The 27,826-nt window shown below is 39.6% G+C and overlaps 1 protein-coding gene across 3 annotated transcripts in view; it reads right to left on the reverse strand.

Moving 5' to 3' along the window:
• ITPR2 (inositol 1,4,5-trisphosphate receptor type 2) overlaps nt 1-27,826 on the reverse strand; it is a 278,104-nt gene that overhangs the window by 127,886 nt on the left and 122,392 nt on the right. For all 3 annotated transcript variants that reach the window (XM_026066890.1, XM_026066889.1, XM_026066891.1), the window contains 9 exons: nt 27,237-27,410; nt 22,506-22,595; nt 22,225-22,350; nt 20,761-20,883; nt 18,983-19,183; nt 14,449-14,700; nt 12,743-12,868; nt 7,505-7,633; nt 6,741-6,861 (listed from right to left, as the gene is read on the reverse strand). In XM_026066890.1, coding sequence (XP_025922675.1) covers nt 6,741-6,861; nt 7,505-7,633; nt 12,743-12,868; nt 14,449-14,700; nt 18,983-19,183; nt 20,761-20,883; nt 22,225-22,350; nt 22,506-22,595; nt 27,237-27,410 — 1,342 coding nt within the window. The remainder of the gene's footprint in view (nt 1-6,740; nt 6,862-7,504; nt 7,634-12,742; nt 12,869-14,448; nt 14,701-18,982; nt 19,184-20,760; nt 20,884-22,224; nt 22,351-22,505; nt 22,596-27,236; nt 27,411-27,826) is intronic.

A 27,826-nucleotide genomic window follows, 5' to 3' on the forward strand; every position in this document is an offset into this window, starting at 1 on the left:
CTAGCTAGCACACTCTGCACAGGGCTAATTACACCCTGAACACACTAGGCTGTTTTGCCAGTGTCAGAGGAAATGTGATTTGCTGAGAAATCCTCTGCATGACTAACTCTCAATCTGATGCTCATGATTATATCAGCAATAACTACAGTTGAGCCAAGACAAGTGAGCAAATGGCACGAGCGGAAATGGTAAGCACCACAGTGCCACAAATTCAGCCAGGTCACAGTAAAATGTACAGCTCTGTTGCCGGATGGCTCTATGTGTATTCAATGCATCAGCATCTTTCCTCTCCTTTATTGTTTAAACTACTAAAAAGTTCTGTGAGATGGGACTCAAAATAAAAGGGAAACATTAATGATCAGAAGCAAGAGGCTAAACTGAAGCTTCTATCTACAAGCAGGCTGGGCTCCGCTGAAGTACCAAGAGCACCTGTTAACAGAAGGGCTGAGATGGGCTGACGAAAATGTATTTTGTAAAATTACCTTCATGTAGGTCTCTTCACAGAATCACAGAAATTGGAAGTAAAAGGGCCTATTTCAGGAATCCTTATTGAAGCACTGTCCTTTCACTATACTGTCTACCCGAGTCTTAGGATCAATTTAATACTAAGGATTTCCAGGAAGTAGCTCTTGCCTGTAATTTTCTTTGGAAGATCATTCCTCAGACTAATATATCTTGCCAAGAGGAAGTTTTCCATTCTCCTTGATATTCCCACCTGAGTGTTCCCTAATTTTAAATTTCGCTTCATTAGGTTTTGCAGTATTCATAAAATACTACAGTATTTAGCAGCTTTACAGTATTTAGTAGCTTTTGCACTACCCTAAGCAATCCCTGGTGCAGGTTTTCTGGGGGACACACACAGGGTTTTTATCCCTTAGCACTTACTCAAAGAGGCACATGCAATTTGGGTCACAAAAAACACAGCTGTACCTAGCTGTGCATCCTTTTCTCTCCTTGCTGTTTACACCCCTCTGGTAGTTGCAGACAGCTATATCATGTTCTCCCACACTTCCCAGTTGCCACTTAACGGAGAGATGCATATTTAGTTCAATTAATTTTGCTCCATAAATCAGTCCCTCCAGTTCCTTAATCATTTACTGACTGCTTAACAAATGCATTTGGATGGAGACACACTGATGCTAGCAACAACAAGACTTTTTAAGGGAAATAAAAGCTTTGTGTAGACAAGACACAAGCCTGCCAGTCTTGTACCTTTCACTTGGATGTTTTTTTCCAACAGAAAATCTGTGCTAAAATATTTATCAGTCCGCATCATTGAATTTTTCTTGCAATTAGGGAAACACAAACAGTTAAAATAGAATAAAATATGTGTTTCATCTGAAATGTATTCTTCTTGCTGTCAAAAAAGTAACAACAGGATAATTACTTTATTTGAACTAAAAATTGAAAATGAAGATCTAGCTTTTTATAAAATGGAAAAAAGATTTAAAAACTCAAGTGAGAATGGAAATAAAATATTTTCAGGGATGAAAAGATTGTTTTAGGAAAGGCCATTTATATGGACATTAAAACATGAACAATAATTCCAAAGAAGCAATAAAACGTAACCTAGATTTTAAGTTTAAAGTTTCCTATCTGTAATTTGTTACAGAAAAGGAAAGGTCTTTAGAGCACATATAAGCATGGTCAAGATGCATCACAGGAGGTTTTTTCAGATTCTATAGACTCTTAAAGGGATAGTGATGAGCTGCAATTGGGGAATAAATTCACAACTAGAAAGGACTTCACCAGTTCTTCAGACCATTTGCTCTCCATTACAGACAACCCATGGTCTTTAATCCCTCTTGAAAACATATCAAGCCCTACTTAAAACCCAGTTACATTTTCTGTCACCCCCCGTTTCCTCTTGGCCTGTTGATCAAGGACATCCTTCCAAAGTTGGTTCTAAACCTCTGATTTACAATCTAATTTTATTTAGGTTACTTATAACCTAAGTCAATATATACCCATTTATTTTGAGGTCAGCACTGTCCTTTAGCTTAAATGTCTCTTCTTTCCCAGTGTTTATCTTCCTATGTACTTTTAAAGAGCAAACATACTTGCCTTTGTTTTGACAGGCAAACATATCCAGCTCTTATACTCTCCTCTTGCAACACTACTCTCCTCCATTCCCCTGATCATTACAGCGGTACCTCCTCTGTACCTGTTCCAGTTTTGAACTGATGAAATAGCATTCTCATAAGACTCACCTCCAATTCTGTAGGATGGAAACAAGGATTCTCCTTTTGCTTCTCCTGCACAGTATCCTAGAGTATAATCTGATAATGACTAGGGTAATTTGGCTTGCTAACAGATTTTTTAAAGGGTCCGCCAAAAGAAAGAGTCTAACAAAATGCAGGTTCCTATCTGCCACTGTTTACTCATCTGGGATATTCCAATTATTTCATTATTGGTGGTAATAGCGCAGTCAGGCACATGCCACATAAAACATCCTTGGGATACACGCACAGTATCTGTGGGAAGGTGTAATTTGTAAAAACACAGGGGAGAAAGCTAATGGACACTACAGAGACAAGACTATACTACAACTGGATTTATCTAGTTTGTAGCTCAATACACTGAGGTGCTTTGACCTTGCAACAGAAGAGAAACCTGGTGCTCAAGAGTGAAGAATAATAATCACTACATAATAAAAGACAAAGTCAGTAAGTTCTTTGCAACGGACCCTGGAAGATCTTCAGCCCTGGAAGGAAGACCCTGCTCCCATACCATTTAAGATAGAGGTTTTGCCACAGAGCTCAGAGAAAACTAGACTGGGCCATATTACCAAGCCAGACTATCCATTAACCTAAATATTTTTCTTTAAGCTAGGCTTATGATAAAACATTAAACAGAGGTGGATGGTCATCAATCCAAACCTTTACTTGTGAAGACAGGTGACATTCCCCTGTGTCACCATATGGAAAGAGAGTAGATTGTTTAAAATGCAAAGTTCAAGACTGGTTTCCAGGCTTCTCAGTCTTGCTAAGACTGTAAAATATAGAAACCTGAAATCCATTAGTAACAAACTAATTTGAAACATTTAACTGTTACTTTTCTTAGCTCCTCTGTTTTCTCAGAGTTCAAGGATCTTTCAGACATTTTTCATTTGTAGCTATTGTGCTAGTGAGATGGAAGCTACTTTGATCAATTTTTGGACTGTATTTTTAAGAAAAAGTTGAGTACTATGTAATAATACAGAAAAAGCAGGAGTGATTTATATTAGTGTAACATGTTAATCCTTGTTACTGTGATAATCTGCTTCAGAAATCCATATGAACTAGACACAGATGAATATACATGCACTATTTTGTAAGTATTTCTTTTTATGCCAGTGCAACCAAATGTTTACTGAGCAACAAAAATTGATGCATGTTGGTATCTTTGTGTTCCAAATCCCTTGGAGCCACAGAAGGGTCTGCTAAAAAAGGCAAGCAAGCCCCTATACTTCTTGCTGAACTGGAGGCAGACAGCTCTGCCTAGAGACAAAGCAGTAAGTGAAGCTTGAAAAGCTTATGAAGTTTTTCCCTAGTGGTCAAGTGGAGTTGAAGTACCAGGGTTATAAGAAATTAGCTTCTGCAACACATCCTTTTGTTGACCTGCAAGATAATGTACATCCTTACACTGCTCATAAGAAGACAGATGTAATGATCTGAAGCTCTTGAGGCAATACTTACACCCACCTGCCAGCAACATAGGTAGTAAGCACTGAGCAGAATGTACATTGCTTAAACTCACTCTGAAATGGGTCTTTTAAAAGTGCATTATTATATGGATCTTTGATATCTTGGGAAATCTGTGTATGATCTTTCTTCTTGCTGAGATTCATTTCCAAATCCAGGGCTACCACAAAAAAAAAAAAAAATCATGTTTGTTCTTTCAACTCCGTACTACATTTATTTTCCATCAAAAGTCTTTGGTCCCTGCTGTAAATCTGCCCAATACTCTGTCTCTCTGATATAGGCAAAATCTTTCTAGAGTTTTTTTTTTTTTTTTTAAACCCTGCTGTGAAACATGAAGGCCCTAACATTAAAGCTGTCAGACTCTCCAGGAAAAAAAAATATATATATCAGAAGAGGGCTCACAGATGCCTAGTCCATATACACAGCCATAAAGAGAGGCAGAAAAAAAGGCTGGCCTATTTGTATTATGGAAGAAATCTTTGCCTTCTCAAAGAGCACCATTTTGTGCTAGTGCAATGCCCAATAGGGAAAGGCACCCGGTACACACCGTAATTATGAGGGCCCCAATTTTAAAAGTGCTCAGTACCCCAACTGGGGCAGTTTTTCCAAAGCTTTCAGCAGAGCAGAACAGGCCTCCTCAATTAGCCTAGGTAAGCCAGGCTTGGCGCCATGCCTAAAAATACTGAACAGCACATTCAGTTAAAATCTCAGCTAGCCAGCTCAACTTTTGTTCAGGGACATTTGTGAAAAACTCCATTTTCCGCCTCTTTTCCAACTACCTTGCTCTTCTGGCAACTCCTCCTCAACAGTTTTCCTCCCTTCCCCCCAAAATAACAGGTGGTAATTTGCTAATACAATATAATTCCACCAGGCTCAATACCGAGAGTAGCAATGAATCCTTAAACAGTTACTGTGATATGCACAAGGATGTTGGCAGTTCATATGTCAGACGGTGTTTTCAGGGACCAGCTCTGAGGCTGCTGGGCCCAGGGCACCTGGAGGTGACACACCGCAGGTGGCACAAGAGCCCCCGAGGAGGGCAGCGGGGCCGAAGCTGCCCTTCGCTGGCAGCTCAGCCCTACCACGCCATGCCACAGAGGGCCCAAGTAATGGTTGCCCCTAGGTGGGAAGCCAGAGGAGCAAGAAGGCTGGACCCACAGGACAGCACAAGAGGATATTTAAAAATAAAAAAAATAATAATAATAATTGTAAAACATCCCAGAAATCCAAAAAACAGAGAAAATACTAAACAAAAGAGAAGACCACAGCAGAGATGAAAGTCACCAAACATGGGACAAACCCACCTATCTGAAGGAAACTCGCCACCCCAGCTATGCCGTGCAGCCAGGCTTTCCCCCTGCGTCCCCGGGACACGGGGCGCACAGACCGTTTCCTACCACAGCAGGGCAGCGCTGCGGGCGCTACCGGGCCCGGCCAGGGAGTGGGGTCTGTGAGCCTGTGAAGGCGACCCACGCTTTCTCTGCCACGCTGCTAGCGGAGTTCAGCTCGGCCGCCTTGCTGCTGCGCTCCGGTGACCCTTAAATACCCCCATCCCTGTGAGGTAGCACGGAGGCCTCTGTGAGCCGGAACTTGCCTTGGGGGCAGCCCCAGCCCGGCGACGCGCAGAGCTGCCTAGAGGCCCACACAGCGCGTACCCGTCTCAGCAATGCTCTCACCTGCCCTCCTCCTTCCCCCTTTCCTCAGCCTCCCCAAGGAGGTAATTTACTGATGATGCTTTCCCGAACTGCCAGAGGGGAGCGGGGAAGTAAGATGAACAAGGATGTGTAGGACTAGAGCGGTATTTGAAACTGTAGCAGCTGTAGCCTAAAGGAAAGAAAATGCCCTCAGCTTTCAAAGTCCTCTTGCCAGATGGATCCATAATTAAATCATACAAATAAAACAATTGAAGGTTGCAAAGTTTTCAGGTAACTGCCATTCTCATTGACACAAAAAGTTAATGAGATGTTTTGGCTAAAATGTTAACAGATACCCCTGTAAGGCCATTCCAAAATTTAAATTTAGAGTTGATTGTTACAATGCCACAGATGCTACAGATGGTTAAGGGACACACTCATATTGTTTTATCATTATTTATTAAAACTTTTTAAAAATTGTATCAACTATAGCATCTAGCAAGGTTCTGCACACCTCTGACTGCCTCTACCCAGTTTTGATTCACACTGAGCAGAACTTTATTCTATAAGCAATCAAAATGACTCACTTTTAGAAACTATATTGAATAATCTTTTTTTTTTCTGTCACTGGAGAAGACTTTCAAATTGTATTTGCAGAAATGTAATGTTCAGAATGAAATTTTGCCAGTCTTAGCTACGCAATGGTGAGGAATCCTTTTATTTTAGGATTAAGTTGCTCCTGAAGTATAGTTTTAAGGTCTTCTACTTTAACTTGGTCTTTGAATATATGTGAAAGTGTGTAACTTACTAGCTGGCCTAGGAACCAAATACGAGTTTGTTTTTGGTGCCAGTGCATGACAATATGCACCTGACAGGGCTGAGTGTGTACCAGCAGTAAATGAGCAGGCCTGATCTCTTCTTCCTTAAGCAGGAGGGTGAAGAGTAAGCAGGGAAGCTATGAAGCGGCACAGTTCTGGTCTCCTCCCCACCGATTCACTGATGGGACAAAACTTGAACAAGCCAAGGACCCTGGCTGGAAATAACGAACGCCTCTCCCAGGAACTAAAGGGAAGAAAGATGGGCACTCTCTGCTACACAGTCCCTATGCACCACATTTCTCACACATGATGAGAAGCTTATGTCATGATTTACTATCTTATCTTGCTTAAGGTAAAGTTCAATCATCACTCAGTTTGGCAAACCCACCCCTCTGGCCTACAGGTTCACCTGAACAGCCTATTTGATGGGGCAGATTTGAACAGGTTAGAAAAGGAGAAACAATTTAGCCTCAGAAAGTGGGATTTCTTAAATTACCAGTGTCACAATTGCAAGATGCTACAGTCAAAGAAACAACCACTCAACCTCAAATAAGTCTGATCTTAAAACACAGAGAATAATAATTAAAGTAAAACCTGGCACCTACCTACTTCAGCCAAAGTTTTGATACATGACTCCACTGAGGCTTTCTGAGTCGGGTTTGGCCAGGTACAGTTGTAAATTCTAAAAGCAGACTGCAGCAGCTGAATAAAAACAGGCTGATGTGTCTAAAAACAAAAAGATAAACATGGAATTTTATGCTTTATAATCTCCTCACAACTGTCCTAGGGTTTGACACAACATAAAATACATGTGTGGGGTTTTTTTTGTTTTTTGGTTTTGCCTTTTTTTTTTTTTTAAACCTTGTGTACTCAAGCTACAGCTCAGTTAAATTCTCTTTGCTCTTCAGGACAGGAAGGAAAACAAATCAATTCTGTACCCTTAAAAATGCCAAATCATGCAATTTTTCCTCAGGTAAGATCACCACCAACATCAAGCAAACACAGTACAATGCAGAAGGACTGAGGAGTCTTCCTGGTTCTCAGATCCATGTCCCTTTTGTCATAGGACACAGCATTTTTCTCATGAAAGTACAAATGAAGACCTTGATTCTGCAAAGATATCCCCTTCACTGAATTCACAACAGCCAGGAGTAAATCTGACCATACTGAACTGCCTGCGGGTTTAGAGTCGTAAGAGGTAAAAATTAAGAATAAGTGTTTTAAAGAGGAATTAAGCTGCTAGCCAGTGGCATAAGAGGAGACAGAGAAATTAAAGGAGGACATAAAGATACAGCATTCCTACCTGGCTAGTAGAAGGTATCTCATTAATGGTCTGAATTACATATTTGTCTGTCTCCCTTTTTCTTACCTGGAGGCTGGTGCTGTTATCTGAAAACGGAGAATTGAAGAAGCCACTCACAATGTTCATTACTGGCTCAGTAACGTATTTCTCCAGACACGTGTCTGCATGTTTCCGATCTGTGGTTGTGTTACAAACCTACAGGGAAGAAAGGGGAAAAAATGAGATCTAGTTCTTTTAAACAAGCAAGCTATACTACTTTGTATTTATTATAACACATGTAATGGTATCTGTTCTTAGTATGAAAAAGAATGATTCTTACACAAAAACTTTCAGACATAACTGTCCTAGAGTTCATGCTGTATTTCTGATAACTTATTTTTCGTCTTGGAGATCCACATCGTCTTTCGAACCCCCTTCTCTCCTAAACTAGCTCTCACTCACAGCATGAAAAAAAATCCCCCTAAATCAGCACACTGCATGCCACTTACAGATTTAGACAGATTCAAGAAGAAAATGGACCTTTCATCCCATTGTGGAGCTAGGTTGGAAGAGGCTTTAGAGACAGATGAGACAAACACATTAGATTAGAAAGATTTCACGTAATGTTTAACTTCTCTCTACAATCAATCATCACAAATGGGTGGTGAAGGTGAAGCTCATTTGCAGAAAAAATGTTAAAAGAAAAAGGAAAGAAGAGGAAATAGCAGAGTCAATACCAACGCCTCTGGGACTGAGACTGTAAACTGTAAAACAGACAGCATTACTTAGGAAAGCCACATGGGAAAGATACGAAAGACAAGTTAAAAAGAATGAAAGAAGAGAATGATAGTACTAGAACAACTTTGGAGCACAGAAGGATGATTAAATGGTGGGAGGATAGGGGAAGAATCATACACATGATTCCTGAAGACACGCTTTGGTACAACATTAAAAGTTTGTTCCTGCATAAAGAAAGGAGATGCTTAAAGAAAGGAGAAAAACTGCTGGGCTGGCATGCACGGTTCAGTATTTCTTCCCCCCCAACATTAGAGAACATTTATACAGAATCATTTTGACTTTGCATATGTCAGTGAAAACAGTACCAAAACGAGTGCAAGCCCAAGAAAACAAAGCGTAGGTTCATTATTTGATCAGTGTCTACACAGACCCAATCACGTCGAGAAAGACAAGACTGGACAGATAAGGCTATACTCATACTAGCTCTTCAACAGCCTTTAAATAAACAGTTTTAATAGTGTTTAAAAAATTAAAGGCAAAGTTGCTCTCTCTTTTACCTATGCAAGCAACAGAATACTGTAATGCTTTAGGAAATCCACACGAGAACAGAATTTATTTTATTTATAGACTTCTGGGATATCCTTCAAATTAGCATCTGAGCATTTAACACATAATCATGAATCTGTGTGGTAGGTATTTATCGTTACACTGTGTTACATACAGGGAACTGAAGCCCAGAGAAGCTGGATGAATTGCTTAAGGTCACAGAGAAGAGTTGGTGACAGAACCAGAAAGATAATCCACAGCACCTGAATCTCACATAGGGCCAACACGCTCTCTAATTACAAAGAGCCATAGTGACACTGGGCCACTACGAGACAGCAGTTCAGACAATTTTACCAGGAGTTTTTTAAAGAAGGTACTGAGGTGACATCCAAAAGCACCAGTGTTCAGTGGGCGATACAGCTCACTGGAATACTAAAGCATTTAGAAGAGCATATGACACAACAGCATTGTCATATGGTGGAGAGGGGAATAACTAACACATACCTTGAGACCTACAGGAACAAGGCACCTTGAGGACGCTTGCTTGTCTGTTTTTCTAAAACATATTAAGTAAGCAAGTCATGGGCCTCATGCAGTGCTTTTTTTTTTTTTTTTTTAAATCACCCCCAAAAAGGAAAAGTTTATTTGGAAAGAGAAGTAACAGTAGCTAAACTGAAATAGTAAATCCTTCAGTTTTGGGAGAAGTATGACTCTTCTCCCCCCACAGTCCTCACAGAGGTAAAAATGAAGATTCAGTTAATAATCAAAACTTTCTTTTAAAAAGACCATAGGACTAAAAACCTCTTGATGTTCTTCTGCTTTTAATCTGCATGCCAATTTTGGCTGGAACCAGTAGCTCTGAGGCTCAATGTTTGCGATCCCAATTGGAAGCCAGGGAGCTGAGCAGTGCTGGCACGGCGAATTTAGAAATCACCAAATCTAAATTCCAAAATGCTTTGAACCTTTCCCCTTCACTTGTCTAAACAGCAGAGCCATATGAGGGGATCCCACTCTCCTCAAACATAGGCTTGAAAAATTCCCATCACAGGAAAAGAATTCGGAAATCCTCTCATTCGTTCTTATCCCTCTGCCCTTTGAGGACTGAAAGATGTTCTCCTGTGGAAGAAAAAACCTGAAATGCATGAAATGGAGATGAGGATTGAGAAAGCAGTGTTTAAAAACCTCTTAAGAGGCTTTAATACCAAAACTCACATGAATAATGCTTCAAAAATTCTGCTGAGAAAGCCAGGATGACTTTACAGCTGTCAGATCCTGGCTCTTTCTTTAATCCTGCTCAGAATACAGCTGCTGACTTCCAGAGCCAGCCACACACAGGAAAGGGAAGCGTTTGCCTGAGCAGCACATGCTTTGCTTAGTGCAACCCTCTCTCTAAGCAATGCATGGGGGAAAGTAGGTTGGCAGAAACTGTAGAAAAAGGCTGCCTTTGAAAGTGCAACTTCATTGGGCAAACTGAATTTATATGTGAATTCGCCTGGTGCCTGTTTTGCAATGGACCACACTGCTGAAAGCAGAAGGCAGTTGAGGACTAAATAACTCCTCCTTGGGTCTAGAAACAGATAAAATATTTGGTGACTTTAAACAAAAAAAAGGAGGAGGAATCCAACCTGAGGATAACACTGTCCACCTTTCACCTTAGTGCTCACTAATAACACATTCCAACTCAAAGCTTGCAAACTTCCCCACTGACAGGCATTTCTGGCAGCTAAAAGGAAAGCTTTTCCCCTTCCCCCATGCAAAAGCATCTATTTTAGCTCCCTGGAACACCAAGGATCAAAGGGCTCTTTCTCTAAATGCTTTGAAAGCTATTGTAACATCTTCATGAAGCTGACAGCATCCTAACTGTCCTGATAGCTACATACTGCTGATGTATTTATAACACATGAGCTCTGCCTGGGTCCCAGAAGACCAAATCCAAACAAATACACTCAATAATCTAGAAGATAGGGCTACCCACAGGCCCTGGCTGAAGAGCAGAACAGGCCAGAGCACTTCTGACATGCTCTTTCAGTTCTTTTAGCTGCTAACCACGAAATAAAAAGGACTAATTAGATATCTACCCTGAGTACTTTGCAGAAGAGCAAAATAAAACTGCATTTTGCAATCTTACTCAGAGAAAAGTGCACATGCACAAGAAACACTGAATTAATAATACACTCGCTATTCACCTCTGAAGGCCTAGAGTCTAATTTCTTTTATTAGAAGGCATGTGAAAACAAGCTCAGTAGTCACTAGCTTCAGGCTAACTACGTCATTTGGCACAGGGCTGTATGACTGGGGAGCTGCGCTAAGGGAAGCCTTCAGGYTGGTGAAGCTGAACTGTGGACAGAGTCCTCTTTCTACATATGTCCACTTCTGCCTGAAAGGCAGTGAAAATTGGTCACATTTACACAGTTAATACACAGGGAGATCTGTGTAGAGGGGCCAGTGCCAGGGCATGTCAGGCAAGGGCAACCCAGGAAGGGAATTAAACAGGAGAAAATACTTCTTGGGGTAAAAACAGCAAGGATCAGAATCCACCAGAATCCAACCAGAATCCCCCTCCAAGAAGGTTTCTGATTTCAGTTTTCCAATGCGCCTGGTTTGTTGAGAAGGGCTTTACTGTGGAAGACAGGCACAGAAACAAGACAAACAGCAGTAAGATCGCACTTACAGAGGTCTCATTACTGCTGAAAATGGCTTCTACCAAAAAAGAGAGCACAAACATTCCTATGTTAACCTATTCCTAGAAACAAGGGGAAAAGTATTTTATAAGTTTTCTGTTTCACAGAGAAATGAACAGGCCCCAGTGCTTATAGTACAGCACAAATCTCTGCACTCATTCTTCTTTCAGCCATAGATCATGATAACTACGGGGGTATGCTACTTTCTCCCATTGTGGCGCACTATTACTTTGGTGTAAATGCCCACTGCAGGACTGAATTGAGATTCTTTCACCTTTTTTTTCCTTAATTTCAACAAAATAAACAATGCAAGGAGTGAGATTTTAAGGATTAGAAAAAGTAATGGACCACAGACTGGGCAAAGCCAGGCATGCACTACAACCATGAGCTATAACATCTCCAGAACACTGGCCAGCAACAACAGGGATCAGGCCACCAGCAGTAAAAATCTGTGTTTCTACTTTTTGAACAGAAAAGGCAACTCCATTAGTTGGGATTAACAGTAGGCTCTTATGAGAAATACTACCTGCTAGAAAAGCAATATGCAATGTAAACTGTAATCATTATGTCACACTGGTTTCCCTGCATGGTTCTGCTACTGTATTTTATCCTTCCTGCAGTTATAAGATTTTCCTGTTTTTCTGCCTCCCAAGTATTGGTGAATGGAAGCTTAATTTGACTTACAACTTGAAACTTAATTCAACAGTAAGGACACCAAGAAATTCAATACGGTCCAAAGGAACTGAATGCCTACTGTACTAATCACATCCCATCACCCTGTAGCATCACAGTCTATATAAGAATTAGTATCCTGAAAGAGCATGGCTCTATACCTGCCTTTTGCGTCACCAGTGAGAATGTAACGACAGTAGAATAAGAAACAAAAACAGGACAAGGTAAGATTAGAGTAGGAACACGAGCTGAAGAATTTCTTGATTCCTGACCCTCACTGTACCAATAGAGTAAAACAAGGAGAGATGCAGATTTTTTTTTTTTTTAATTACCACCATAATTGCATGTAATACATGGTACCAGAAGAAATACAAACTCTCAACCCTCTACGTGCACCCCAGTTTATATCCTTTTCTGGTAGAAAAAAGTCAAGGACAAGGGTTCTGAGATGATCTTTTAGAAAGAGTACTTTGCTAGCAATTAGGTTAAACGATGATGAACAAAATATAATAGAAATGATGACCCATTAAAAAAGACTTACTTTATGGACAACTTAGAAAAAAATAGTTAATAAAATACATTTTTATTCCATATATTTTATTAACCTTACATAGTTCACAAGAAAATTTATGTCCAGTTCAGTTGCCACCCATGAGTACGCTGTATTTAATACCTCATTTAAGCTTACCCTTGCCATATCAACAAGGAAGTTCTCAAATAATTTCCAAATATGGTTACTGGCATAGATTTCTTTCATTTCCACTTCAGTGTCCACATAACAGTGGTTAACAAAATTAACATAGGCAATTTTCACCTGCAGGAACAGCAAACATATGAACAATGTGAAAATGGAACAATGAAAATCATTAACATTCTGTTTTCTATCTGCAAAAATACTGAACAATAAAGATTCTTCAAATATGAAGAAATACTAATAGTAATAATAATGCATATGCTAGGTTCTGAAGACTTAACAGATAATCAGTGCAACAAATACATTAATGTACTTACTGAAAGACCAGGAGGAGAAATGAAAAGGTTTTGCAAACATTCCTACTCAAACAGCAAAATACCCACAACTAAATCAATAATAAATCTACAAATAAAATTACATTAAAATTACAAGGGCCTGACTCCAAAGTCAGGAACTGACAGAATGCAGGACACCCATGCATTTGTCAATTGACTCTTGTGGGTTGACGCCTCGTGACAGGCTTGCCAAATACCGCAAATGAGGTCTTTAGCAGAGCTGGGTCTGCAATGCCTGTTCCTAGGATCCTAATGCAGTGCTTAAATCAAGGGTGGGCGCAATTCAGACCTGAATGGAAGAGAAAGGTTGTGCAGCACCAGGGCTGCAGCAGTGCAGGGCTTAACAGGAGGAATGCATCGTCACTCCTCTCCTGCCTCATAAATCTGCACCGTCATATAAATGGATATCCCATGTCTAAAATTTAAATATTAAACACATGCACACACACTGAAAATTTCTTTTCATAGTCAAGGGAGAGGAAATAGTCATATACATTTAATGCAGTCAGGAGAAAGCTCATAAATGTTGTAGACTTTAAGGTTTCATTTGTTTGGACTTTTTAATTAGCAGTTGTTGACATTAATTTTAGGAGGAACTTTTGAGCACAGCAAGCATTTTGTTTCTAAGAAAAGTATCAGCTGATCACAAGGAGGCTTTCTCTTGGCATGGAAGGATTATTTACTGCCACAAGGCCCAATTCTGTTGGCACGTTCTTTGTCTGAGTTGCATTCTTCCACCATATAGCCTGTAGAAATCCCTCTGATCAATACACAGGGCCTGAACCAACTCCTGCAGAGCCTATAGAAAGATGCCTTTTGATCACATCAAGTTTGGTGCAAGGAGCATTCCCAACCTAATCAGTGTGAGGTATCACAGCCCTACTGAACCAATACCGGTAGCATCTGCAGGATTAGGCCTCTACATGCAGGGAATAAAAACATGTGCCAAACTGAATTTAATAAAACCAGCCTTCACCCAAAACTCCTACTGATTTCAACATGGCCAGAAGGCTACCCCATAATTTCCAACAACTTCAGGTAGCGGCAAAATGTTAGCTTGACAAATCACTGAGCTGATTCTTCACAGCTAAGAGCCAGAAGCTTAGTAGAGGATTAAATTCTGATAGCAGCTGCACAAACCTAGGAAAAAGTTGACAATCAAAGTGCAACACAAGGGACAAAGAGTTTTCTGTTTAAGAAAACATTGGATATCTTTTTTCATTTATTTACCTTAACAAGCAACACAGCTAAGCCAGTCAGCCTGTATTCTGGGCAAATATCAACCAGTCAGAATTTTACAAACTCAGAAAATATTTTGCCATTGATAATAATTATCAGTCCGCTTCGTCCTTCAGTGAGTTTTACCTCAGGTATGCAGTCATCATGGGTCACTACTCTCACTATATCATCCAGTGGCAGGAGTGAATTGCACTTGATCTCCGTATACACATTCTTTCCTTCTGTGCAAGCTGCCAGCAATTCCACCAGTGTGACGTGATAGGCTAAGGGTCCACTCTCATCTGCTCGATCTCGCTCAGAGCACATCATTTGGAGCAGGACTGGAAACGATGCTCTGTCATTGTAGAATATCAACACATCTTCACCGCCATTTATCAGCTGAAAAAGATATCGCAAAGCCTTTTTCAGTTGCTCAAGCATCCTGCAAAGCAGTCATTTTCTTAATTATTTTGTTCTACCTTTAATTATGCAAAGACTCTCCAGCTACAGAAAGAGCACAAGAAAAAAAATTAGCCTGATGTGGCTTACCAAATGCACATGTCAAAATAACATCCAAACTTTTGCTCTTATCCACAGAGGTGCAAATCTGGAATACCTCAGCAAGGTCCCCCACCTGATGCAAGATGAAGTTTAATTTCTGCGTAGCTCTGTGCTTCCCTGTGAAGGTATGCCATCCTCACAATTCCTACTGTCTCAGTGCTTGTTTGATGTTAATTAATTATCCTCACCTTCTATTGTGAAGCAAGGATGTCTCTATCCCTCTGTAGAAGAGGGATATTATTGCTATTTTATAGATAGGGACTTGAGCTACAGAGAGATTAAAGCTCATGTGCCAGCTAACATGTAGTCTGTGGCTCACCCAGAATGCAACCACTGTGTTTGTGCCCCTGTTCAGCATCTGAAACAAAGGATGATTCTTCCTAACCTACGCAGATTTGGCAGGTGGGTCTTGACACTGCCGTGCCAGCACCACCTTTAAACAGAAAATTGGTGTATGTGATAAATATTTGAATCTGAACGCTACAAGTGCATTGCTCATCTCAGATGATCCAGAGCCCGAGTGGATGTGGGTGGCCTCATTTTAGCAGAGGTCAGAGTAAGGTTTTGTTCCAATGCTGTTTTGAACCCTCCCCTGTGCACTGAAGGTACCCACTGCCAGCGCTGCTCTGCGAGCTTGGGGGGAGCTGGGACGTGGCAATATCCCTTTCTTCTCTCCATCGCTCTCCTTTTAAGCATAAAGTACTCTCAGCAGACGTGAAAATAAGTTCCCATAAACCCCGTCTCATACAGAACTCTTCTTGGCAGAACAATGACCCTATGTATTTTGTGAATACTGCATTTGACATATCCAAGTCTATATGTGACATGAAATTCTGGCTTACTGAATTCAAGGGCAGAAATTAAGGTTGGGGAAGCTGTTAAGAAATGGGAAAGCAGTAAGAGCAGGGATGAAAATTAGTCTTCTCCAGAAACGGAGCAGTATCCAAACTCACAAAACATTTTGTTACATTTTGCAGTGTTTCAACACTTCAAATTTTGAACTTACAAGTTTTCTGATTGTGTTTTTCCCATTTCTTGCTTCTTTTTACTTGGACTTTCAAATGGAGTGAATTGTGAATTCAGCCTTTCCCACATTTCTTATTCCTTCTTATCTCTTCTTTTTTTCCTTAGGCTTTTAAAATGTTTCCACTCTGACTTTTTAAAATATTGACATTTTTGGGGCAATCCACAGAATGGAGAAAAGTTTTTAAAGGTACAAGTACTGGTGTGGGGGGTGGAACAACTGCATGGGCCCCCAGACACATGAATTTCATTGCACTGGCAAGAAGGAAAGTAGGGAAATATAAGTATTCAGAATGCTTGAAAATTGACCCGTCTCATTTTTAAATATTGACATATGGAATACTATTTTTTTCTTAAACATTTCAAATACAAAATAATTTAAAAATTCACACCAAGCCCTGTGTTGGAGGGCACATGCTTTGTCACTTTCCATTAGGTTGTTCACTTTATTCCCATAGTTATTTTCCATTTGCACGTGTTGCACAAAGGAGAGGAAAGAAGGCACTTTCCAGGTTTCTTCAGAGTTATAATCTCATGTCAAATCCAGACAAAATCTGTTCTGGTATGGCTTGATAAAAGGGCAAGTCAAATTGATCCCTTGTCCTTTCATGTATCTATCGCTGATGAACTAGAAAGAAATATCAGGAGACTGAATTTGTGCAATGATGCTGCATGACATGCTTGCTACATTGCAGCTGGGAGGAACCACAAACCAAAGCAGACAACATTGCATTGGCACAGGAAGGGCAAAGGGGAACAAAGTAATCATCATAAAGACAGTGAAAGAAGAAAACGTCATCCCTTTCTCCAAGTTATCCTATTTTGAATGTGATTTGCGAAAGGAATCCAAACATTGGCCAAACAAGCAGAGAAAACACTGTCAGTAAAAACATAAAAGGAAGAGAAGTACCCAATGTTAGCCAAAGTTCTCGCTGAATTCCACGAGCAGAGCGATGGGGAAAAAGAAAATCAGCAGCATTTTCTTCCACTAAAGTATATTTAAAATGAGTTAAGAATTCTATGCAAGTGTAATGAAGGTGGGTCAGTATCAGATCAGCTGTTGACACTCTGCTGTACCACAGATAATAGAAAACTCTGCTGCCACATTGATCTGTTTCAAAAGTAAATTCTGCTTTCTCTTTTGTAATAATGTTTGCACCTATAAGCACTGTTCTTCCAGAAATTGCAAAGCACTCTTGTAACAAGATAAAGCGCCTAAGGAACCTTTCAGGAAGGTAAACATCATTACTAGCACTCCACAGATGTGGGGACCAAGAATATAGGAACAGGTTATGCTAAATAAGACAGAGTGGGAATGTTCAATATATCTTATGAAAGTATTCTTTCATAATGGTCTGTGTGCACATCTAAAGTATGTAAATGTGATTAGTCTATCTCTTACTCCCAGTAAACAGGCATAAGCTACACTGTATTTCCAATGGGGTAAAAGAATATACAAGAGTAGTTAGTTGCAGGCATGCTGTACCCTCACACTCTCTCTTGCTTTGTGCTAAATTGTTTACATGCCCCACCTGGAGGCACAGAAAAGTTACACCACTTGCCTACAGTGACAAACTAAATCTCAGTTGTCTACTTTGAAATTGTCCTGACTCCATCTCAAATTCCAACTGTTAGGCTACACTGTTTCCTTTGTATCGGATTGCTATTCACATTTCACTATTACTGTTCTTTCCTCACAAATGATATTTGCTTAACTGTAATTTCTTACAGCTTTTAAACAGCTCACCATCTTACCCTCTTTCCTCAAAACAGGGGTTCCCTCTCTTTCTTGCAAATTCCTGCAGGACTCATGGTATAAATGTCACATCTATGTTGATTTCTATTTTCATCATTCAGCCAGCTTAAAAATGTATTTTGGCAAATTTATCTTTATGCTATTACAGATCACTAGCAAAATGTATTTAAGTTGAGGAAAATATCAAAATTGTATTTGATGAGAAAGTAAAAACCTACAAGGAGCTGAGGTTGAAGGGGAAAAATCTAAAATCACTGATGCAAAAGAATTGTTTGAATTACGTAAATCAAGGGCTTGTATTTGATATTACATGTTAAAACACATCAGTCAAATTGAAAAGGTTGACGTGGATTTCATTAAAGGTTATCCATGTAGGCTGAAGTTTTATTTTCTTAATTAGAAGTTTCTCCTCTTTGTTGCTGTGGTAAGAAATTTCAGCAAGTTTTAGTTCTGTTCACACCACACCTAGAGCTTTATCTCTGTTTTCTTTCTGAAGTTGCCTTTTCCAAAAAAGAAAAGAACGCACTTTGAAAAGTAATGAAAATGTTGCTTGGATTCTGATCCTACCTGGACTTTTCACCATATTCAATTTTATCCACCTATTAATCTCATTGAACTGTTAGCATAATTACAGTTAAATGCATGAGTATCTGCAAGGCGAGGACTTCATTTATCATGCACACTGCATATCAAATCCTGTTTGCAGAGAAGTCAGTGGGTATTTTCCTAGTGACTTCAATGACATAAAAATTTATCCACAAACCACTCGGTTGAATTTACCAGGCCAGACTCCGAATGTAGCTAGCTAAAGCTAGAGTAGCTCTTCTAACTCCAGAAGAAATGCTCAAGGATTACAGGAGTAGAAACAAAAGCAGAAACAAGTACCTGGAATTGTTATATGCTTTCACATAAAAAAATGGTTTACAACACTGTTTAGACAAATCCACAGATGTAAGAGTCTTTTTTATGGTAAAATGGTGTCACAGTATGGGAAGTTTGGTATGTAAATGGCATCCTAAGATACAGTACAGGAAAATGAAGGTTTATATAAGGAACTCAAGAGATTTCCACACTACATCTTCTAGAAATAGACACCTCTGTATCACCATGATAACACTCATGTTTTCTTTCTAGTAGTTACACAGATGGCCTCACAAAATTAGATTAAACTCCAAAAAAAGTCTGCTAAAATATTCATTATTTGTGATACCATTTAAAATTCTAAAGCTATGATGCCAGTGTGTCCCACTGGTATTAACAGCAGAAGAAAGCAACCTCAAAATATTAGTATGTTTTAAAAAGACATCACATAAATGATGAACATACAAACCATTAACTTACCTCTGTCATTACCATGTCCTGGCATTTCTTCACATATTTGCCATCTGCTTTTACAATGGTCTGCAGGAAACGCAGGTATTCCACATGACGGCCATGGGTCTCAATACAGTGTACAAAGTGCTGCACCACTCTCTCACTAATTTCATTACACAGAAGGTAATTATTCATGAAGATATGCCGCATGGTTTCAGCTTCCAGAAGCTAAACAGATTTAAATCCAAATAGCCTTGTAAGAATGGCAGATCTGTTTCAAGACTGAAGAATTCACAGGCCTCCAGACTAGGAAAAGCCGCACTGGTGAAGGGAGACTGGAAAAGCCCAACATGGATCAGTCCAGCAATTAGCTAGTAACCTTATGGGCCTGTCTTTCATTTCCAATGGGATTACTCTACGCTTCCCTAAGAGTACAAAATGTTCTTAAAGTAGACATAAACAAAATCTATGCACATGTGGAAGGTAAAAACACACACAGAGACACTGCTAGAGCTCTTTGAACAGACTTTGGGATACAAGACAACCGAGACCATGTTCATCCCACCCACCATCCAACTTCTCACTGAGGCAACCAAATTAGGTGCTTAGCTACCTCTGGCTCCCTCTATGGTTGACAAATAAGCAGACAAATCATTGCACATATAATCTAATCGCTCTCTTACGGCACATCTCTTTCCTCATTTACTACAGAGGGAGCCTAAGGCTATGTTTTTATCAGCGAGTAGTGTGGTACAACAGGAGCAGACCTGCAGTGAGAAAGGGATGCTGCTGAGGACCCCACATCCAGACTATATGCACCCTGGGGGCTTTTGCTTCAAACTTGCTCTGGTTCGGTCCCTTAGGCTGAATGCTCACAAGGGTTAGGTGTGCTCCTGGAGCACAACCTTTCTGTTTAGTGTCATCTGAAAGGAATCCACACCAAATCTGCTCTACAATGTGAGTGAAAACATAGCAAGAAAGGATGATCAGAAGATCAGCTTCAAAAGCACTCTCCTGATTCGAACTAAAACAGAAATGCAGGTGCAAGCAGGCTCTATACCCAGCACCTCAGTGAAGGGTCAAATGTTAGACAGAATTGAATTGGGCTCTAGTCCCTGCAACGGTCAGCTCAACATCCTTCACTAACTTCACAAAAAAAGCATGAATAAAAAAAGACAGAACAAATGCTTCCTGGAATAACGTACTCAGGTCAGGAGTCTACACTCCTAATACTTATCTTCTTTCTAATAAAAGTGCATTTTCCTCAGTAGCAGATCTTCTATATGTATATCAACACACATACATATACTTTAATTTTAATGAAACAAATCAAAAAGCAGGGGGACTGTAACAAAGGGACTTAATATAAAGACAGTGATTTAACAGAAGATCAAACTTTAGATTAGTTGAAGCAAGTAGAAACATCATCAGCAAAAACATATGGGTCTGATTCTGCTCTCACACAAGTTTCACATCAGCATAGTCACAGCATCTTCTCCTCTGATTTATAGTCCAGATGTGAGTGAGTTAGGATGAATGAGATTAGAATCAAGCCAAACATGATATAATGATACAACACATGCTCATAGATACTTCCAATGAACCCTGTAGGTAATAGTCTTCCACTTTCAAAATAGAACATTAAAAGCAATGAAATAGAGTGATGATAAGAAAGAAAAGAAAACAGAGAGAAGAGAAAGCAGAGAAGGCATAATTTAATGTAGTTATTTATTTAGCATTGTCATTTGTCATTGAACCCAAATTTACTTTCATTTATAATATTAACCTTAAAATGAAATACTTACTCCCGGAGTTAAGAATAAATTGAGATTTTTGTGGAAAAGAACTTGATTCTGAGGATTTCCTCGACAGAAATTCTGAAGAAAAGTATGGGCTAGATTCATAACTTCATTCATCTTCTCATCACTCTGCAGAAAGAAAAGACAAAAACATCAGCTGGACGTATCTAAACATACTTGTTAATCCTGCACAGTATGAACTCAGCCAGGAACACACTGATTCTCTTGAGCCTTTATATGGCAGGAATTCTCCCTCTGGTAAGAGCAACTTCTAGTTTCCTTCAGAATCCATGAGTGACTACACCTTACACTGAACCCACTTGACCACAGGGAATCATTAGCAATGACCCACCATGCTAAAGTTTTCAATGTTTCTTCCACCTTCCTTGGCCTGAGGTCTCATGGTTTAGTCTATAGTTACCACGGTTTCATGAATTTCTAGAGGAACAGGAGGTTTTTTAGTTCTATTACTAAAAACAATGTAATAATTGCAAAATATTAGAGATATTAAACTCAAGGTAAGATTTCCTACTGTGTGGTTGTCATTTCCCAGTTCAAAATCTGATCAGTGGCTTGCTTTTCAAAAACGCTAAATACCTCCCAGGCAGCACTGATTTTGAGCTTTTGAAAAGCTTTGGCATTTATATAGTTAGATATGTATGCTCATGCACATACTCCCACACAAACATATATGTCTAGTTTAATCCCCATTTTGTATTCCTCTCATATAATACTTTAACTATGATGTGCTGAACCATACGAACAAGCACTAATGCTAAATATTTTACCAGAGAACCGAACCCAGTGTCCAATCAAAACATTAGTATATAACACTCGGGAAAACATAGCCTAGAAGAGTTTTTATCTCCTTCCAAGGCTTCAAATAAGATCTAGAAAGATGGACTTTTTAAAAGAATATCTAGATCATTCATTTGTTTGCTCAATGTCATTAAATCAGGACAAAATTGTATCATCTTCTGAAAAACCTGTAAGTGGAGGTAGTAAGAGCCTTGCCACCACAGAGACACTGAAACGATTTCAAGCTTGGTCCTTGAATCTTTAATTATCCATCTTATGCATCTACAACAGCACTCACATCGGTACCTAACCGTGTAATTTAGACACCCTGCCAGGAGTCCATTAAATCAATGTTTCCTACTGCACGGTGACTGCAATGCTAAGGTTTGTGTGCTTCAGGAATGGGATGTTAGCACAGTGACATCTGGGTACCTGAGGCAGGAAACAGTAAGTTCTTAATGAAACCCTCTCTAAGCATGCAGCCACATTTCAACTTGGGCCCAGACCCATTATTCTTAAGGTAGAAAACGACATCATTTTACATTCGTGTCAGAGTTCAGTGAATTCAGCGAAAACAATTTTCTTCATTGTTTCTTGGGCCATTGTTTCTTGTTTTGGGGGCATCTCCTTTACTGACTTCATGTCCTACACAGCAGAAATTATCAGAATAACCTTTTCATAGGGTATCTGCAGAAGGTCCAAGACCACCAAGTGGGCGCCCATGTTTTTCAGCAATCGTTGCTGCTGATTCCGACACTTTTTATTCTGAACACAGAGTTTGCTGAGTCGAATCAAAATCTAGAAGTAAATAAATAAATAAATAAGCAAGCAGGAAAGCAAAGAAGCAGCCATATCAGACAAAAACATAAGCAAAAATATCATGTGTCAAAATAACAACTAAATCTATTTATTACACCAGTATGTCAAGCAAGTTTCTCAGAAGACATACCAACCTCTTTAACAATGTTGTAGTTATTGCTTTTATTGCTGTCTATCTGTGGTTTTTTGGTCCCATCCTGTATTGGACTCAAAATATTTGGCTCCTGTAACAAAGAACATACAACAAGGATCTACTGCAATTTCCTCAACAGGAATTAATTATTAACAGCAAATGAAGAAGAAGCATTACAACAGCTCATAGGGAGCAGATATATAACAGATAATAAAGAAAAAATCTTCAATAACCATCCACCAGTTACTGTCCAGTGAGTTAAAAGATTCACATTCAAGTCCTTCCCCTGTTTCAAATTTCTGACATGACTTGAGACAATTATTCCATGTCTTCATGCTTCTGATCCTCCTAAAAAAGAATATGTCCCTACATCACAGACTAGGCATTCCAAGGAACTTAGATAATATGAGAATGGGGGCCATATGAGTATTTCAATAGTCAACCTTTGTCCCAAATGTCTCTAACACAGCTGGAAAAGGCTACAGAGTCAGTTTATGTGAACATAAAAAATCTGAAGAAAGAGCTGAAGACAACTTCTGTAGTTGAGATAAGTAGGGTGGGGTTCTTTTCAACAGTACACGAACAAGTAGCATACGGAAATTAAGAGACGTTCCTCCCAGAAAGATGACATTTCAGTTATCTCTGGATAATGTGGGAAAGGAACGTAAAACAAAGAATGAAGACCTTACACTAAACTGTGACATCCAGTTATGATACCGTATGCTCTGGGCCTTGGCTCTTAAAAGGCCCCAGCTGGATATGATAAATGAAGTCAGATCAGCAAATAACTGCCTCCACCACCTCCCACCTCTCCATGCACACCCCAAACAAAAAAGGGAAGAATATCTTCACAAATATCCCACTTAGTATACTGTATAAGGGCAGTGATTTTTATGCTGCCAGCTATGGTTAGCCTTTCTCGTCTGGAAAGGCAAAGACTTGAAAGATCTCACTTTTGATGTTGAAATCATTAAACATATGGAAGAAAAACTACAGGAGATCTCAAAACTCCCTCACAGTATAAACACAAGGATGTAAACTAACATAATAGTGTAAAAAAGAACCAAACAGGTATGTTTCTGAGTTTCTCTCTGTCCTCAAACTTCCTACTGTTTTAGTGACGAGAATTATGCTAAAACACACACGTGCAAAGCCATCTGACTGTTTACACCACTTGAAATCTCTCTCTGAACTTTCTTAGCTGATTGTGGAGATTAGGAGTTCTATAAATTCCATCTGGTCTGCATTTTCAGTGGGACAAGAACAGCTGCACCACTTGGCCATGGAAGCTGTTTATAACAGTGTCAGCACTGCTGTTCAGCATGGTCATGTTGATCTRTGCAACAGCAGTGGATTTTTATTCGTTTAGGTTTGTTAGTATGCATGCTACCTTCTCTCTAGCTGTTTGAATCAATACTTTGGAAGATATTTCAGGCTCTTTGCTATAATTAAACACTCTCCTCTGCTCTGGGACCATGGGTTAACCAAGATTAATTTACCTGTTACTTCTATCAGCATTCTTCCTCAATCAAAGCAGTTTTATAATCCATGTGAACTATATGTCTTATCTGGAAGTGCTGATCAGCATTAAACTGCTGAATCTATCCTTTCTCTCAACAAAATAAAAACCTGTTTATTGAACCCATAAGAGTATTCCAGGGATGTAGTTATCTAGAGATAATCACACCACTGGGATATCAGAGACACTCAGTTGCATATCTTGCCTTGTTATGCCCTGTGATAGACATTCGCTGTCACGCTTTCCCATAGGGCACAGGAAGTCAAAGAGCTTGCACTGAGCACGTTTCTCCTCTGAATAGCTCTCCTCACTGAACGGAAATGGCATTTTCTGAAAATGACTACTTCCTTTCTTCATAAAATCAACAAGCAACCAGAATATCATGCTGCCCATTTTAGGATCCTTTCTTTACAGCCCCCGAATGGAGGCCTAGATCTGAGCAGTTCCCCACTTCTGAAATAGTCTCATTCATCTAGGCGGGACGACTGAGGAAGGCACCATTCAGCGCCAAGGTGGCATGGCTTGGCCCTCCCTAGGCCGCGTTTACTTACCTGGGGAGCGAGGAGCCGTCTCAGAAGTGAGCACTCAGGCTTCAGTTCACAATCTCCACCTATATGAAATGTTTAAACAAACATCTCCCAAAACATTTCCAGAATCAAATCAAACTGGCAAAGGCCAGAAAGAGAGGATAGCAAGGGAACACCAGGTGCTTAAAGTACCAGCATTCCTGCACTGTATTTCAATTTCACCTAAGAGCCCTTATCCTGAGACTTTAAATTTCTCCTTCTCCGAGTTATATTTCTGGTGCTACACTACCAATCCATTCTCCAGTGACACCAGCACACTGTCCACAGGCCATCATACCTACTGAGACTCAAAGCACCCTTGCTAGAGATAGCCAAATAAAAGGACTTTATCTATCTTTTCTTTCTCAATCAAGGCTCAGTTATGAGAGATCAATTTTAGCATTTCTTCCTGTTGCTTATGCAGTGCCTAATCCATGTTTGACCTCACTCCAAACACTCTTTCTTATAATTCTAATTTGCAGTTCTTATCAAGATGATCCTACAAGGATGTAAGATTTATCATTTTGCCATGGAGAACTCTGGATATTTTACTTTGAAGAATCTGACATTTTTTCCAACAAATTCAGTTCCTGGAGTCGCATCAAGTTTCTAGCCTCCCAGCTTATGAAAGAAAGGTTGAAAAAAATGACCCAAAAGACTTTGCCTGAAGGCAAAGAAATATACGTGATTTCTTAAAACCCTTAAGCCAATCTTGCGATGTGCTTTGGTGAGGAGAAAAACTGGGGGTTAACATAAGACAGATCTGGAATTCAATTTAAGCCCTTGTACACACTTTAATGTTGTTTCGGATAAATTAAGCACAGACAAATGCAACATACTCCCTAAGGATCTAGAGGTTCATCTAGCTCAGTACTGAATACTCATTCCAAGGAAGCATGGGATCTCACAGGGATATTTATCTTCTTGAAGCTAGCCACCTGCTTCACATATTGCAGATTATGACTAACCTCACCTCTCAAGTCCTCTTTAAGATCTCAAAGAGAGTATTCACTACAAAAAGTAGTTTCGCTTGGTAAAAACATTTCCTGCGTATCAAAGACTAATTTAATAGGGGAAAAATAAGGGACAAGATTCTGAGCTAGTGTAAACTGGTGCAGCTCTGCTGGAATTACCCCCAGATGATCTAGCCAGATCCAGATTACGTATTACTGTTCCGATACAATACTCTCTCAGATCTGTCAGAGATAATATTGTGTATCTACTGAAGTCCAGTTAATCCATAGAGACCCACTGATGCCTCATGGGAAAAAATTCCATTTAGAGATGCTTCTGTTTTAAGCACATTGTTTTGTCCCCCTTTCCTGTAGTTTCTTTGCCATCAGAGCTATTTGTAGGAACAAAAGGGTTCTTACTACACTTTAAAAAATGCATTCTATCTGCAAAAACTTGTAATATCCTGCAGTGATTCTGTATCCTGTCTTCCCATTACTCTTTCATTCATTGAAAACATAAAGGACCATTTTCTATCTTACTAGAGATATGCTATTCCTATATACTTAAGCTCACAAAGTCCAGATTCTTCCTAGTTTTGACACCATTAAATTCAGCTAAGTTATGTCAGAGAAAGACTAGAACCCACACTGTCCTGAGTGATCAGGATTCTTCCCTGAAGTGTTGGATTTTCCCTCTTACAAAGCCACAAAGAATCTGCTTTCCCATCTGAAAAGAGTATCTCATGGGTATCTGCAAAGATGGTGTGTCTTCTCAGTGGCTCCTACTTCTCCACAATGCACAGGCTTCACAGTCCTGTATAATCTCCACTTTGCTTCCTAATCAAAATTTTCCTGGCTGCATCCTTGCTCATTTTCTTGCAACTAGGGGAGACTCCCTACCATAAAAGAGAACATGGAAAGTGCTGCATCAGAAATTGCAGTTCTTGGCCCCTCCCCTCTTCCACTGCTCAGAATGGAAAAGTAGGAATAAATACTGGCATGAAAGCCTGCTTTATCTACTATTATGCCTACTGATCTTAACCATAGCAACTCTTGCAATACTTGGCATTTTCTTAAATATTCACACTGAAGTTAGGCAATTACATGAGGACCTTAGCTTTCACTGCAAAATAAAATAAAATAAACAGATTTTCATGGTTTCTGGGAAACCAAAGGTCAAAAAAAAAAGTTTGTTAGCTTTCAAAACCTCAGTGTTCTTAAGTCAGTCTTATGTTCTGAGGAAAGTAGGCTTACTCACAATGTTTAAAAATATGGATTTGATTGTGCTCCTTTCCTCTAGTTGCAGGAACAAATACTACCTACTCACCCATTCTTCCAACAAGACAACATAACTACCAATGCATGATCCCTAGATTACCTCCATGGCCGCAGAGTGATCCGTACACTGTGGCTTGCTCACTGGACCAAAAGGAAGGCAACTCTGACATAAGAATACAGTTATGGAAGGCAGCAGGAGAGAATATTGAACATATCTTTAAAATGCATTTTCTCTCTGTTGTGTCTAATCCTAAAGCTTGGTCAGAATATTGCAAATTCTCTCTTTGGCATTTTGATTAACGAAATCACAAATTTGCTGTTGTTCATTAAACTACATATAAATACTTCTGTGTAGTTTAATGAACTTACTTACTCACACATAAAACAATTCAAGCAGCAAAAGACTTTAAACCCACCTCTATTGGTTCTTCTCCCCCTTTGGTTTGATTGTCGCCCACCTCTCCACTCTCGTAATTGCTGCTCTTCTCAACCCACAGTTCAGACTTTTCTACAGTTAGACGTAGCTGATCAAGATCAGCCTTGATTTGCTTGTAGTTATCCACATCTTGATTAGACACCAGCAACTGAACCTGGAAATACAGAAAACTGTAAAATTATTACAGCAATAGCACCAGCAGTTATGCCTGGGAAATTTGCTTGAGAGTTTCCATTCTAAGCCCCCCTCTTTAGATGCTTTATGTTACCTTCCCTTTTAAACTGAAACATGGCACATGCGGTCTTTTTAGCCTCCATTCAGCAAAAACACTTAACAGAACTAGAGACTGTGGTTACCCAAAGTAGGATAGGTATAATATTCACAACATTTTGTCTCCTTCTTCAAATCACTGCAAAACATTTTCAGCACAAGCACATATCTACAAGCTCCTGAGTTCTCTGCAGAGTTAGCACTGATGCTATGATTATGATCCTCATGGTATTAAAATAATACAATGGGAAATAGCTTATCCTATCAGCACAGTACTTCAAAGGAAAAAAGAGATGATAT

This window comes from Apteryx rowi, unplaced genomic scaffold (genome assembly GCF_003343035.1).
Source record: "Apteryx rowi isolate R43461 unplaced genomic scaffold, aptRow1 scaffold_25, whole genome shotgun sequence".
Classification (NCBI taxonomy): domain Eukaryota; kingdom Metazoa; phylum Chordata; class Aves; order Apterygiformes; family Apterygidae; genus Apteryx; species Apteryx rowi.